This window comes from Anser anser (assembly GCF_964211835.1).
Source record: "Anser anser genome assembly, chromosome: 4".
Lineage (NCBI taxonomy): Eukaryota > Metazoa > Chordata > Aves > Anseriformes > Anatidae > Anser > Anser anser.
Genome location: NC_139724.1, coordinates 51,212,231 through 51,226,753, shown reverse-complemented (window position 1 = coordinate 51,226,753; position 14,523 = coordinate 51,212,231). Strand labels below are relative to the sequence as shown.

The window sequence follows — 14,523 nt, the reverse complement described above, 5'->3', positions numbered from 1 at the left end:
TGGCAAAAGGCGACTTGGAAAGTGTCCACGCACAGTGAACGGTCCCTGCAGAAACGCCCACACCTCTCCGCACTCCCCGCAACAGGTCCCTTCGCAAGCAAGTCACCGTGTTTCTGTGCATTTAGCCCAAATAACTATATTTTTTCCACATTGGGGAATGCCATTTTAGAGTGCAGTCTGGGGCAACGCCACGAAACGCTGCCTCCTACGCCGTCGCCTCCTCCTCAGTCCCACACCCGCGGGGTGCCGCGGTGCTCCTCGCCTCGTCCCTGCATGCAGAAGCCGCAGGGCAGCGCTGCCCCAAGCCCTGGGTCGTGCCGGGCCGGGCCGGGCCGTGTCCCCGGGCTGCCGTGGCTGCCGCCCCGTTACCACAACGGAGGCGCGCCCTGCCCTCGTCGCCGTGGCAGCCGGGCCGGGCCCACGTTACAATCGCGGCTATAAACGCGGCGGGGCCGCGACCCCGCCCGGAGCGGCGAGCCCGGGGCCGGGCCGGCAGAACCAGCGGCCCCCGTGCCGCCCGCCGAGGGCTCCCGGGGGGGTGGACGGGACGGGACAAACCGAGCAGCCCGTCCCAAGCCCGGCCCCAGCCTTCGAGCGAGCAGCCGGCCAGCCATGGCCGACAGCCTGAGGAGGCTGGTCAGCGCCGAGAGCTGCCGGCTGCTGCAGGAGAAGCTGGAGAACTGGTACCGGGACTACGAGGTGGGGACAGCCGCGGTCCCCCCCCCCCCCCCCCCCGGCCTCGGCCGCCTCTCTGCGGGGTCCCGCGGGGCAGCAGCGCCGGTTCCCCGGCGGCCGGGAGCTGCGGTGGTTGCCGCGGTGACAGCCGGCCTCGGGGCCCCGAGGACACGCACACGGACACCCCGCGGGCTGCTGGCACCCGCTGCTGCGGCTCCCTTGGGTTTATTCTGCCCGTGGCAGTGCTCACTGAAAGCAAAGATAGGGAATTAAAAGTGATGTGCGGGCTGCAACAGCCAGGACAGAGTCAAAAAGGAAAAGAGTTCTGTTGTACACGGGGAGGCACTAGGCGAAGTAACGGGGGTGCTCAGAGGGACGGTGAGGAAAAAGGTGGTCAGAAGTGGGAAGCGTGTGAGAGCAGGGTCAGCTGCTCCCTGAGACTCCTCTGGGAGAAATCTGCTGCCAGGAGGGCTTGAGGAGGAGGGAAGCACAAGAGGGAATGGCCTTCAGTTGCACCGGGGGAGGTTCAGGTTGGAAATGAGGAGACATTTCTTCTCAGAAAGAGCAGTCAGGCATTGGAACGGGTTGCCCAGGGAGGTGGTGGTCACCGTCCCCGGGGGTGTTCAAGGAAAGGTTGGGCGTGGTGCTTAGGGACGTGGTTTAGTGGGTGACAGTGGTGGTACTGGGGGTGGTTGGACCAGGTGATCTTGGAGGTCTTTTCCGGCCTTAACGATTCCCTGACTCTGTGATTTCAGGGACAGGGGAGAAGACGGCTGGAGGCAGATGTGACAGGGTGAACAGAGGTTTAGGGGTCAGAGAACAGGAGATGGACATAACAGGAGACCAAGGAGGTGGCACAGTGGAAGCAGGAGAGAAGAGTTTAAATTTAGGGGAAGATGAGGCAAGGAAGGGAACCGAGATTTGAAAATCCTAAATTCTCTCAGCAAAAACAGTCTGGACAGCATCCTCACCCCTATATCCCCATGTCTGTGATGCCTCAGAGCACTGGCCGTTGTCATGAGCCTGTAGCCATCCACCGTGTGCTGCAGTCGGTGAGTGAGGGCGCTGAGCAGAGGTGCAGCCTTCTCAAGGCAGTTCCTCATATGTAGGCGTTACAGTGCCTGGCAGCCTCTCTGCAGGGTGCATGGCAAAGGACAGGTCTAAGGAGGAGTTTGAGGGTAGCTGGTAAAGACACCGCAGAGTGCAGGGCACTGGAGGAGGGAGAACAGAAGCACTCGTGTTAAAGTCTTGCAAATGGATGGTGGAGGTGGGCTTTGGGGGCGGCTGATGGTAGCGGGAGCTGAACTCTCCACGGTAAAGGAAGGTAGGTGAGGGTAGTCCCCGAGGTCGTGGGAAACGAAGACGAGCAGCTTGAGTCTGCTGTGGTGAGAGGAGCTGGCAGATGGGAGCACCATGGGTGTCATGTCAGTGTAATGAGCTGGAAAAAGGCAATTTGCGGTAGTGTTCTGGTGGATGTTAGCAGGGCGAGACTGCTCCTTGAGGACGGAGGAAAGCATGCTGCAGCCATCACGGTGCGAGGTGACTGGGGCATGGGTGAGAACTGTGCCTGTTTTCAAAGCTCCTAAAAACCATATGGAGCCATTAAAGCCTAACCACGTGGTGAGCGATCCGAGTTGAAGGTGATACCCAGGTTACGGATAAAGGTTAAGGTTGTGGGTACAAACTGTGTGTGTGAGTGTGGTTTTTTTTTTCCTGGCAGGTGCAGTAGCATCCTGGACTCCATCATTTTTTTTGAATTGTGTTTGCTGAAAGTGGTGCAACTTTACTGTTCTGTTGTTTCCTTGGCTTAATGCTGGGGTTTTCCCATTCTTGATTATTTTTTATTTCACTTGATAACTCTTAAAAATCAAGTAAAATTGCATGGAGGCCTTGTGGCTGTTGATAAAGCAAGATAACGGCCTTATCTATGTTCTTTCAGCTAATATACAAAATCGTAGTTTGGACTGATGTTTTATTCATCTAATAATCTCACATCTTGTTATGCTAAATTCTGTGTTGAAAGATTTTAACACATCTTTATGATCTTTCTTTTAGATTTATTTGTGGTTGCATCTTCTTTATTGCTGGGGAAAGGAATATGTTTTCCCCAGTGGTGAATTAACGGGGTGTTAGGAGTTCTGATATCTTGTCTGTGTGCCTATTAACAACGTGAGACTTTTGAAGATGAGTTTTCTAGAGGATGCAGTAAGAAAAGGATGAGAAGATGTAATTATAGAAAACAAAACCAAAAAGCAACAAACAAACAAAACCCCCCAAAACAGCCCTTTAATGTTGTGATTGTAACAGGAATCGTTCTATGCAAGAAATCCCAGGCAGATATGTTAATACACATTAATTTACAGATTAATACCTGTGATCAGAATCTGAACCGATGCTGTGAAATAATAGAAATGAACTCTGTGATTCAAGGGCAGCTCTTCACAATCCTCAATGAAACGTCTCGAGAAGGTAAATCGGTGCCTTGTCTGTACTAACACATTTCACGTGTCATCTTTTTCAGTTCTGTCTTCCTCTGTAGGTGTTCTCACAATTTCTTAATGCTTGTATTTTCTTAGGTGGGCATTATGCAGGCGTAGAAACAATAAAAACTCGTCTTCTGCCATGGCTAGGAACTTGTTTTTCCTGTGCTACTTCAGGAGGGCTCTTTGAAAGTGGCCTCTCTTTCATTCAGGTATGCAGGAAATTTATTTTAAAGGAATAGAAGGGTGTAAATTTATGCCTGCAGGAGAGCATTAATCACTTTCTGTTAATAATAGCATCCCTCCTTGATTTTGCTTAATGAAATATGTTATTGGTTGCTCATGGTGACAGCTATGTTGTTGCTATGTCTCATCTTACATTTCCTTTGAATGGGAAATCAAAGAGGTCATTACAGTTACTTCTGGCCCTCCAGAGCTTGTGCTGTTTCATAACAATGAATGGCAACATGGATGAATCTTCTTGGTAAGAGAAACAATGTTTTTGTACAGCTTTCCTTTTCTAGGCAAATAATTTGGCTACATTTACACTTGCAAAGATGTTATAGTAGCATTTACACCATATAACTGTTGGTAAAAACTTATCAGTATATGAAAATCCAGATGTAAGCTGAAGGTGTGTGTAAGACCCCATGCTTTCATCTGTGAGCTCCTTTTATTTATTTTTTTTTTTTGAAGAAAAATATTTTCTTTGTATCCAAGCATTATAATAATCTCTGGAAGGGAAAAAGAAAGTGCTCATAGCCATCATGATACCACCACATGCCTGACTTGAGATTTGGAGTTAGTAAGTACTTGGTATTTACTGAAAGGGTCATATTACTAAAACACTTTAGAGGGGAAGACAGATCTGCTGTTGCTCTATGCTTGTGTGCTTTGAAAGAAAACAAGAGTGTAGGTTGATGCAGATGAGGGGAAAACATTGAAGATCTTGGGATCTGGCAGTGATGTTACCATGCTCTCCAACTTCTCATTTTTAGACCTCTTCTATCAAAATCTTTCACAATTAAGATAAGGACAAATGAAAAGTAATATCCCTTAGTGGATCCCTCAGATTCTAGGGTGCTGCAGGAGTAGGGTTCTGACAAAAAGTAAAATGTAAAATTATGGTGTTACTAAATGACTACGTACCTGTTACAGATTTGTCCTTGCACATGACATTCAAAATATAAAGAAAAGCCTGCTGCACAGCTGCCTATTTAAATCTGGTAGTATGAGTCAAATCTGTAGGTTGCTAAAGGCATGGCTACATGTATAGCAGTGTGCTTCTTGAATCCCAGTAGTTGCCTGATCTGTTCTAGTAACGTTTTCTGTTATCCTGTGTACATGAATGCCTAAAAACTTTACTTGAGTTGATGGTATAGTCGGTCAGAACACTTTATCAAGAAAAAAACTGTTACCACATGTGCAAGAACACTATGTCCAGATAACGTATATGCAGGTAGTAAATATGCATATGCAGACATTTTGTGCACCTTTTGTGGTCTCTATTATGAGGTGCAAGTGAAGTGAATATTTTTCTTAATACAATTAAGTCTTTGTTTTGTGTGCCTTGAAGTTATTGCTTATGTTTCTAGAAGGTATGCAATTGCTTTTGTTTTTAATTACCTTGGAAATGATCTTTACAGAAATGTTTAGAAAGGTGTATGCTAATAATGCTATACTACGTTAAAGGATCCTGTAAGGTAGAATGGTCAAGCAGTGCCATTTTGTGTTTCATTTTAGGATTCAGTTGAGAAAGAGAGGCAGCTGAGGCAACTGGCCACCAGTCAGACTTTTCAGCTGCAAGAGCTTCAGGAAGAACTCACTTCAACGCGTCTAGAGCTCAACCATGTGCAACAAGAGTAGGGAAATTAACTGAGATTCTTTTTTTCTTTTCAATAAGATATTTTTCTCTTGACATCTAAATACTGATAGAGATTTTTACAGTATTTCATTTCTGGCTTAAAATCAGTGCTTCAAAATATGTCTAGGCTCTGGATTGTCCGTGTGTGCCCAAAGTAGGGTACAGATGATATAATCATACTTGCTTTCATCAATTGACTTGGTAGGTTTTGCTTCTGGCAGAAGAGCTGGAAAACAGGACAGTGGTCCAGACAAAAGGACCGATTGTCCCAGTTGGATTATAGTTGACAGACTGTTGTATGCTGAGCAAACATTGATAAAACTCAATTGGGTAACTATAGTGCAACCATTATTGAAGGACCTGGAGCATGTCATAATTAGTTATGGAATGTAATTGCATGTAAATATTTAAGATCAAAACTAAGATGGAGGAAGAAAGACAGATTTTTTCACATAAGTCACTAGGACTGAACAGTTGTCAACCACAAAACTCTTTGTGGAGCACTGTAGTCTCAAAATGACATATCTGCTTCAGAAACAAACTGGTCCAGTTAGTGCCACTTCCAAGGACATTTCAGAGGTGGCTCCAAGTGACAGGCATGTTCTCATGCATTCTGCTAGCACGAGAACAGTGAATGTTCACAGGCCTTTGTGATACAAAAAGTGATATAAATTGATGCATTTATTAAAGGATTCCGAGAATATCAGGTTCTCAAGACTGCAAGCTGCACAAGCTAGATTTGAGGAAAGAGATTCAATAGAAAGAATATTTCATCCCGTATCCTAATCTTGCAGATATCTCCTGCTTTCACGTTAGTATCTGTTATGCCTCATCTTGTCTAAATGCAGACGTTTTGATTCTTGACTATGAAAGAAGTCTCTCAGTACCCCATTTATGGACAGTGAAGTCATTCTGAGTGCTATAAATCGTTGAAATAGATGGAGAAACTGGAATTGAGCCTTAATGAAAAATAAACAGTTGTAGCAGAATAATTCTGTTATGGCTTAGTCAGATATGACTCTTACACACTGCTTGTGTGCTGACAGCCTGCACAAAGCTCACTGTGATGGTTTTCATGTGTTACATTGATACAGGCTTGGTCTGCTGAAACAGTCAATTTGTCACATTAAATTCTGTGGTGGAATCTCTGCCCTTACCGTGAAGGTTATTAATGTTTCTTGCAGCCCGTCACAAACCCAGTTGGCTCTTGAAGACAAAGACCAAATCAGCCACTACTCTTATGGCAGCAGCAGATCGAAATTATTCAGCTAAGAGCAGCATAAGAAAAATCTTACAGTATTTGTGGCAGAACGTCAACACGCAGAGGCAGTCTGTCATCTACCTGAGTGGATTCTGTTTATTTTACACCTTCCTAAGCTACAGAGGAAAAACAGGTCTAGCTTCTGGACATCATGGAGTTTTTTTTCTTTTTTTTTTTCTTTGTGTTATAGGAAGAATTAACATAAATTAATCCATGTGAGAAGAACCCTTATTCTTGCTGAACTTGTACCCTTTTCTCTTTAGGCTAGAGGAAAGGTTACTTTGAAATGAGCAGCTATCAAGCTATCAAGTATTTGAGTCTTGTAGATGAAGTTAATAGGAGAGATCCACATCCTGAATGCAGCGAGTTACAAACAAAGGTTTCTGTCTATGATGCTCTTGGAAGCAGCATATGTGTTAGAGAGAATAAAATGTCTTTTGTCCCTCTCAAGATAAGGTTCTTTAAAAGGCTTTTTCTTTCAGACTGTGATTTCCAAATCCTTTTGCCTGTCTGCACAGAAATAGACATGGATATTAGTACTGTTGCTGTCTCTGTTTTAAAAATGTTTTTTGAGTTTCTAAGTGTTTTGGTCACATCTGGGAAGTTAATCTGGATCAGTAATAGTGCAGCTGAGGGACCTACCTTTTCACTTCAATACAGTAATCTTTAATTTTCTTTTGTGGCTTGATCTATAGGAACTTCTGGAAGCAATAATAATTCTTCACGGTTAGGAAATGTAGCCTGGATTTTTTTATTTTTGGTTATAGTATCAGAAAAGAACATGAAGTTAGTAGAAATTCTTCCAGCAGCATGTGAATTCTTGTGATGATTGACATTTCAAGAAAAGAATTACTTGTTTATAAAAAATGCTTGCAGTCTTGCAGTTAAATAATGTTAATACACTTCAAAATGAAGGAGACCTGGCTTGGATCTTTCCCTATAGGAAGGTATAACTGTCAATGATATTCCTTCATTTTAGGGCAATTAAGGGGATGAGCTAATCCCAATAAAGATGAACAAAGAAAAATCCTTCAGGTCATTATAGTCTCAACTTATGTATGAAGTTGAATATCACTTGTTCATTTCTGGATATCTGTCATTGCTTCTAGAATAATACTAATTGTCAGATTTCATCTGTGGAACCTCTGCCAGGAAAGCCATTGCTTCAGACTTCATTTTTTTGAATGATTGCAAGGGGCATAAACTCGTATTCCCATAAAATGGCCTCTTTTGATTTGTTGGTTGGAAAGTAACTCACATAACTCCTTGATTCTTAGATGTAACCTGACTACTGTCTTCCAGATTAAAGCAATTAGCTGAGAACAAAGCCTCTCACAATTTCCATGCGTAGGTCTTAATGCAGACTGCATGGAATCATGGAATCCTAGAATGGCTCGGGGTGGAAGGGACCTTAAAGATCCTCTAGTTCCAACCCCCTGCCATGGGCAGGGATGCCACCCACTAGATGCCACCCAGGGCTTTGTCCAGCCTGGCCTTGAGCACTGCCAGGGATGGGGCATCCACAGCTCCTCTGGGCAACCTGTGCCAGGGCCTCACCACCCTCTGAGTGAAGAATTTCCTCCTAACCTCTGATCTTAATCTTCTAGTTTAAACTAAACTCTTAAATCTAATCTAAACTCTTTCAGTTTAAAACCATTTCCTGTTATTCTGTCATTATCTGGTTGAGGAAAATGTTGCTCTCCATCTTTTTATAAGTCCCATTTTAAGTACTGAAAAGCGGCAATGAGGTCTCCCTGGAATCTTCTTTTCTTCAGGCTGAACAGCCCCAGTTCTCTCAGCCTTTCTTTGTAGGAGAGGTGCTCCACCCTGATCATCTTGTGGCCTTGCTCTGGACCCGTTCCTAACATTAAGTAAGAGTAAATGATAGAAGATAAACTTGCTTAGCTGGGTGTCTGCAAATGTTTGAGAAACATTTTTTATATGGGGAGGAGCAAGAGAGGAATCATTAGCTTCTGATATTATTTGAAGAACATCATTACTGATGTCCTCTGACCAAATATTCCATCAAGGAAAAGAACCTGAGGACCTGAGGTAAAACCAAGTCAGCTCAGTTTTCTGTCCTACACTTCTGACTCTCAATGATGTTAAATATGAGAAGGAAATGAGTCTTTCTTAGGCCTCATCATATGAGCTAGTGCATGGACACCAGAAGTTACTGATCTTTCCTGTAACACAATTTGGCGTATCCGGCCTCTTGCTACAGTACACCTTTACACTTTAAAGTGTAGTTATGAGTATGCTTTGGAGTTTTTTAACACTTAATTTTGCAGTATTTCAGCATAAGGAGTCTGGCTTGCTCAATACTCCTGTTTTTCTGTTCTTGTTTGTTAAGGATTAATTGATAGCTGGTTTGCATTGGTAGAAGGGCATCTTGTGACTAACTTTATTCCATGTGGTTAAGTCTGAAGGATTCCCGTGCCCGAGAGGAGGACTCTCTGAGAAAGTTAGATCGTTGGAATGATTACGAGCAGCAGATTCAAATGCTGCGGGATGAGATTTCTATCCTGGATGCCCAAAAGTCTGTTCTCCAGAGCAGGTAGGGCCTTATTCAGAGAAGTAACTGGATTGGAGAAATTGTTCAGGTTAGGTAGCATGAATTCTCTCCTCATTTTAAACTGAAGCATGAAGAAAAGTTAAACTTCTGTACTTTGTTGTAAAGCATTTGTAAACACTTCAACTGATTTATCCTAGTGCCCAGTGTTTTAATTTTGAGCAGTAATGTTGAGCTTACAGCAAAGAAAGCAGCTTTACAAAATAGACTGAGAGCAACTGTACAGGAACAGGTGGTTAGTTTTTGTTTATAAGTCCTCTGTGCATACTGTACCCTTAAAGGGCAGAAATTATTATTATATTCTCATTTCTTGGACTTCACAGCTCTTCGGTGGTACTGGAAGACAAACAGATCTCTCAATTTTTAGTAGTTAAAAGCGTGTTTCTGCAGAACATAGTGCATGGCTGCATAAGTTTTGGAGTTAGTTTAATTTTATCATTCCAGATGTATCCTATAAGTTATACTGACACAAGTTCCTTCATGCTAAGCTAATAATCTGCAGCTTTACTTCGCTAACTATGTTGGCTCAAAATCTTGTCTTACCCTGATGGTAATTAAATTGGCACAAAAGTCAAGGCATCTTAGGATGCTGAAGTGACCTCATGTTTTTTTTACACACCTCTCCTAGACTTGCGCGGAGCCGCTCTCCTTCCCCAAGACGCAGCAGGTCGCCCAGTCCGCTTCCCCTGAGGAGCTGCTCACCTGGCCGAGCCAGGCGGACAAACGCTTCCCGTCACACCTGCCTGGTAGCTCGCTTCGGTGACATCTATGCTCACGAACGCTTGGATGCAGAGACCCTTTTGAGGACATACATCACTGACAAAGAGATGGTGCAGAGGATAATATACACTGCAGCTGTGGTAAGGACAAAATTGTTTCTCGTTTCACAGAAGTGTTTTGTAAAATACTGTGACTAGATTGGATTAAGTTCTGTGTGTGAAGTGCAGAAAAGAAAACTTATGTTTTCTCTTTTGCTTTTCCTTTTCTTCCCTCACGCTTTTACATTAAACTCTCCATGTAGTGTTCTTTTATGACTGTCTTGTCCCAGCATTAGAACAAGCACAGTAGTATGCAGTACAGATACTGTGAGGGGCACATAGGAAGACTCTGAATGGCTTTGAAAGGTAGATGATTCCTGTGCTGAAAAGCACTGCTGTGTTTAAATGAATACTTCTGGAAATATTTCCATATCATGCTTTCGTCTTGCCTGCAGCTATGTGTTTTTCTGTTTTGCTGGGTTTCTTGAAATTACCTACATCCCTCACACTTACTATGAACTCAGCCAGAATAAATTTGTTTGCAAATTTTCTTGTCTATAAAATCAGCGTATCAGAGAGGCAGTGACTCTCTTAATGTATATGATCCCAAGCAAGTCTAACTTACTGCATTTTTTTTCCACGTTCATCAGTCACTTTACACCCTCTGAGCCAATGTTTCTTCCAACAGATGAGAGGTACTGTCTGACATGTTAGGCTGTGGCACATAAAATGCAAATATTAAATTCTGTTCTTGATGTCTTCTCCAAATGTAATTCCATTGATTCTGTGCGTGTATGTGAGGGAATCCTTCATAGAAATAGGTTGGGTGGGAAGCTTCTTAATCCTGTCTTCAGAAAAATAAATCACACTTGGTTTAATCAGAAGTCCTCCCAAATGGAGGACTATTTTTTAACCTTCACTTCTACAGCAGTGTTTTATCTTCCTCCTTAAAACTATGATATTGGTTAAGTTCATTGTTTCAGATTGTTGCTAAAAATCTAACCTCACAATCTCCTGGATTAAACTAGATGTTTTGTACATTTCCAGGAGTCTTTCCAAGCAGCGAAGATGGCCTACAGGCAATTCAAAATGCGTGTAAGAAAGACTCTGTCTTTAGGTCACACAGGGCTTGAGTCACTTGAAGACACTGTCCTGGATTATATGGTTCGCCATGAGGATCTGTACGATGTTCAAGCCAGTGTCAATGTAAGTTAGGGTGGTGGGGAAGGGATGTGTTATTCTATTTCAGGAGCTAACTTCACAGTGCATAAACTAGAAATGATCTGTAATCTGGGGAAGGAAGAGAAGTGTATTGCATGGATTTTGTCTTGTAGCAACTTATTTTTCAAAATAATATTGTAGTACAGCCCAATTATCACTTGTTTTATTTGCCTGTGACTGTAATGTCTGTTTCTGTCAGAATAATTTTGTTGACAAGATACAGTGTAACTGTATTAATCAAGTAAATATAAGCTAAAATTTAGTATTTTTCTTAAACTTTATATTGTGCTGAAAAACTGTATCTCCCTCTTAAGACTGATGTCAATGATGTAGCTCACACTACTTCTAAAACATTCTTTCTGAAGCTAATGTTTTCTCGAATAGTCTAAGATAACATTTCTGGGAGTCTTTTATACTGATTTTTAAGTGTGGCAAAGCTGAGAGGCACATTTAGGAGGGATTTCCATACTTCCTCATGAACAAAAGTGTTAGTGAGCTCAGATTATTTCAGTTGTGTTTATTTTCAGGAAGTAATTCGCTCCATGAACATGAACCCAAAGATTTCATTCCCACCAGAAGTCGATTTCATTGTGATCAGCAGTTTGATTCGAGAGCTCTGCCGTGTGGCTTTTTCAATGCAGACCCTCATCCCTCCTCTTGATATTGCCTTTGGTATGGACGGCGAACTCTTCAGTGAAACCAAGTAAGAATTCTTTATTTTCTTTAAAAGACAAAGATGGAAAAAATCCACCAGGTTGTATAGTCTGCTTCTTTCCTAATTAATGTGAAGGTTTAAGATTGATGAACATTAATTTGGGACAAATATTTCTGGTCTATTGTCAATTTGGTATGTCTTTAAGGTTTATAATGGTATATAAATGCCAGAATGTAGACCAGTGTTAATAGCTTTTTTAATGAATAGCAGAACAATTTTCTGGATAAACTTCAGTCTCTTGAGTTTATTTAATTTATCCTTTAAGAGGAAAATTATCATTTTTCCTTTCCTGCTTAGTCTCTGTCTGCCTTCCCTGTTTATAAAAATGCTTGCATCTTTTCTCTGTCTTTTTGGCCCATTTGGTAAAAGTCTTTTCTACTGAGGTCTGGCTGTAAGTGCCTGATACGAGGATCATCAACGTGTGCTGTGGCTGCTGTGTGACATACAGATCTTAATACACTCCTGTCTCTTCTGTTTTAAAGTTGAGCAAAAAGGAAAATGGCTTTAGAAACATGATTCTTGTTTAAAGAAACCATAACATAGTTTTTGTTTTTTACCATGGGTTTAGGACTGGCTCCTTTGTTAGCTGACAGAACTGTAGGGTACTCCCACGCCTTCAAGAAAACTAATGGGATTGGTAGCTCCAAAAAACACTGCTCCTGAAAGCAAGAGATGCCACAGAAATGAGGAGGGTTCTAATAATAATTTAAAATAGAATGGAGCCCATATAGGAAAGAGCTTGAGAAACCAAGGAGAGAAATAGGGAAGGTAAAAGTAACCCTTCAACAGAGTACAAAATTGTTAACTAGTTAATGGTCCTGTCCAAATATTGGACATTAAGCTATTTGATACCCAAAGCAACTCGCTGAATTAAGATGGTATCAATGCTAGAGTATTGTCTTAGGATACTTTTGCCACCTACTTGATGTGTATGGCCTTCAAAAAAATGGGTGTACGTGTTTATACGTGCTGCTGTGGGAGGTGTGTGTACATACACACATACGTATATCTAACTATCTGTATGGATATATATGTGGCATAGATATATTTACATGTATATCATATGTGTCCTATACTTACATGGAGCAAAACTTGTGGAAATTGAAATAGCCTGTTAGTTAGGTGCAATGCCATTCTATAAAAGGGCTGGCCAACCCTCATTTTACCTTATATCTTCCTCCAGCAGAGTTTCATGCCTGTTTATGACATTGTTCTTACAAATTACTATTCTATATACATTACTAATGTATATATGCATTGCTACTTTCAGTTATCTGGTAATTGTTTTGAGTTTGAATTCACCAAACCATATATGTATTATTCAGCCAATTTTGTAGACTTTGGGAGGTAATGGGGGTAATATATCTGCTGCATTACTGCAGCCTTTCCAAATAATTTTTGGAAAAGTCAATATTTTGTTATCAGTATCTGAAGATCTCCCTAATAAAATTGCCTCTCATGTCACGTAATCTTGGCCATAAAGTTACATCTTAGTGTCTTGGGTATTTCTGTAATGTCCTTTATATGGATCTTGTTTTGACAAGAAATTTCAGGAAGGTAGGATGAATGACTGCCAAAACGCTGCTCAGGAGATTTAGTCAGTGGTCCTAAGACCTTGACTTTTGTGGGGGATATGCAAGAATATCATAGCCTATCAGCTGTCTGAAGTGGGAGAAGGTTTTATTGAGGTGACTGTATAAATAAAAAATATGTTCTGTTAAGTTGCTCTTACAAATGCATTACTTCCATAAGTTCACTTAAAGAAAACTTATTTTTTGTGATATGCAAATACTGTCAAGAAAGATTATGAGCTGTACTAATATTCTTCCTTGGTAACTTGAAGACTCATATTTATCTTTTGGCACTTACATGCAGACATGTCTTATACTCTGTTTCTACAGGTACCATCGTAGTTTGGACTCTGATTTCACAGCTGCTTTGGTGGCCTATCATGTATGGCCTGCTTTGATGGAAAATGATGTTGTAATTGTGAAGGGAGAGGCAGTCACCAAAAGAGGAGCTCTGGTATGTACTTTTCCTTAGGAAACGTGTTAAGGGTATTCATTGGATTTTAACTCTGTTTTCAAATTTAAAAAGATGAATTCTTGATATTTTTTTTCCCTATATGGCTGGAGTGGTATATATTATATATTGGTTAGGTTTAAATCCTCATCCTGTATTTAGGGTGAATAGTTCTATTTACCTTATTGTGTATTCATCATGCAGTAAAAGTTGTATGATTGTTGGCAGAGCCTTTTTTCAGGAAGAAAATTCACTGTGTTTACTCTGTCCTCACGCCTTGTCTCCAGCATGACAAATCTACTTGCAGAGTCTGCCTTTAATAAATACCCTCTCTCAAAAGAGGTTTGCCAATCTCATCTCTTGTAGTGGTCTCGCAGGAGCAGAAGTAGAAGCAGAAACCGGAGCCGTAGCGTGAGTCCTCTTCTATCTCATGTAAGCCCCAGCTGAATGTTATTAGTGTGAACAGCATCAGATATTTTAAACTCAGAGAAACTAGGAACTTGCTGAATTTTATGTTGTACCAGTGGAGTTGCACTGGTGTAGTAAAGTGTGCAAATCTTCTGAATGTTGATGGATTCCCAGATGCCTTTCTTGTGTACAGTATTTTGGCACATCTGAATTTCCTTCTCCTTTTGTCTTGCAGTTATCTCGAAGCCGCAGTCCTTCACCACTGAGGAGCGGAAGCCCAAGTATGTGGGCATATTAGTTCAATTAGTTCAAATTGTTCAAACTCACAATTTTCAAATTAAGCCCTTGAAAGACTGAGCAAAGATAAGAAATAATATGCTGAAGGTCTTTGACTCTATAATGCTTGTCCAAGCCTTGTTTTTAAAATGGGTAGTCCTCTTTTTCTGTGTGTGGGAGAGGGCTGAAATTTCTGCATGGGAAGATGGTTTGCTTTTCACTCTACTCAGGTCATGGTCACACTCTGTCTTTGCTGGTTGCCTTTACCATG

At 41.8% G+C, this 14,523-nt stretch overlaps 2 protein-coding genes across 9 annotated transcripts in view; both read left to right on the top strand.

Annotated features, from left to right (window-relative positions):
- RASL11B (RAS like family 11 member B) overlaps positions 1 to 14,523 on the top strand; it is a 290,210-nt gene that overhangs the window by 61,256 nt on the left and 214,431 nt on the right. The gene's annotated exons all lie outside the window — the stretch shown is intronic.
- The window catches only part of SPATA18 (spermatogenesis associated 18), a 19,538-nt gene continuing 5,270 nt past the window's right edge, over positions 256 to 14,523 (top strand). Inside the window, exons 1-11 of one of the 8 annotated variants that reach the window (XM_083835416.1) lie at positions 256 to 699; positions 3,039 to 3,144; positions 3,252 to 3,367; positions 4,899 to 5,017; positions 8,703 to 8,837; positions 9,481 to 9,712; positions 10,658 to 10,816; positions 11,359 to 11,534; positions 13,448 to 13,571; positions 13,935 to 13,979; positions 14,212 to 14,257. In XM_083835416.1, the coding sequence (XP_083691542.1) occupies positions 613 to 699; positions 3,039 to 3,144; positions 3,252 to 3,367; positions 4,899 to 5,017; positions 8,703 to 8,837; positions 9,481 to 9,712; positions 10,658 to 10,816; positions 11,359 to 11,534; positions 13,448 to 13,571; positions 13,935 to 13,979; positions 14,212 to 14,257 (1,345 nt within the window). In that variant the 5' untranslated portion in view covers positions 256 to 612. Of the gene's footprint in view, positions 700 to 3,038; positions 3,145 to 3,251; positions 3,368 to 4,898; positions 5,018 to 8,702; positions 8,838 to 9,480; positions 9,713 to 10,657; positions 10,817 to 11,358; positions 11,535 to 13,447; positions 13,572 to 13,934; positions 14,001 to 14,211; positions 14,290 to 14,523 lie in introns of those variants that run through there. The other 7 variants (XM_083835414.1, XM_083835415.1, XM_083835413.1 and 4 more) reach the window with 7 other exon arrangements.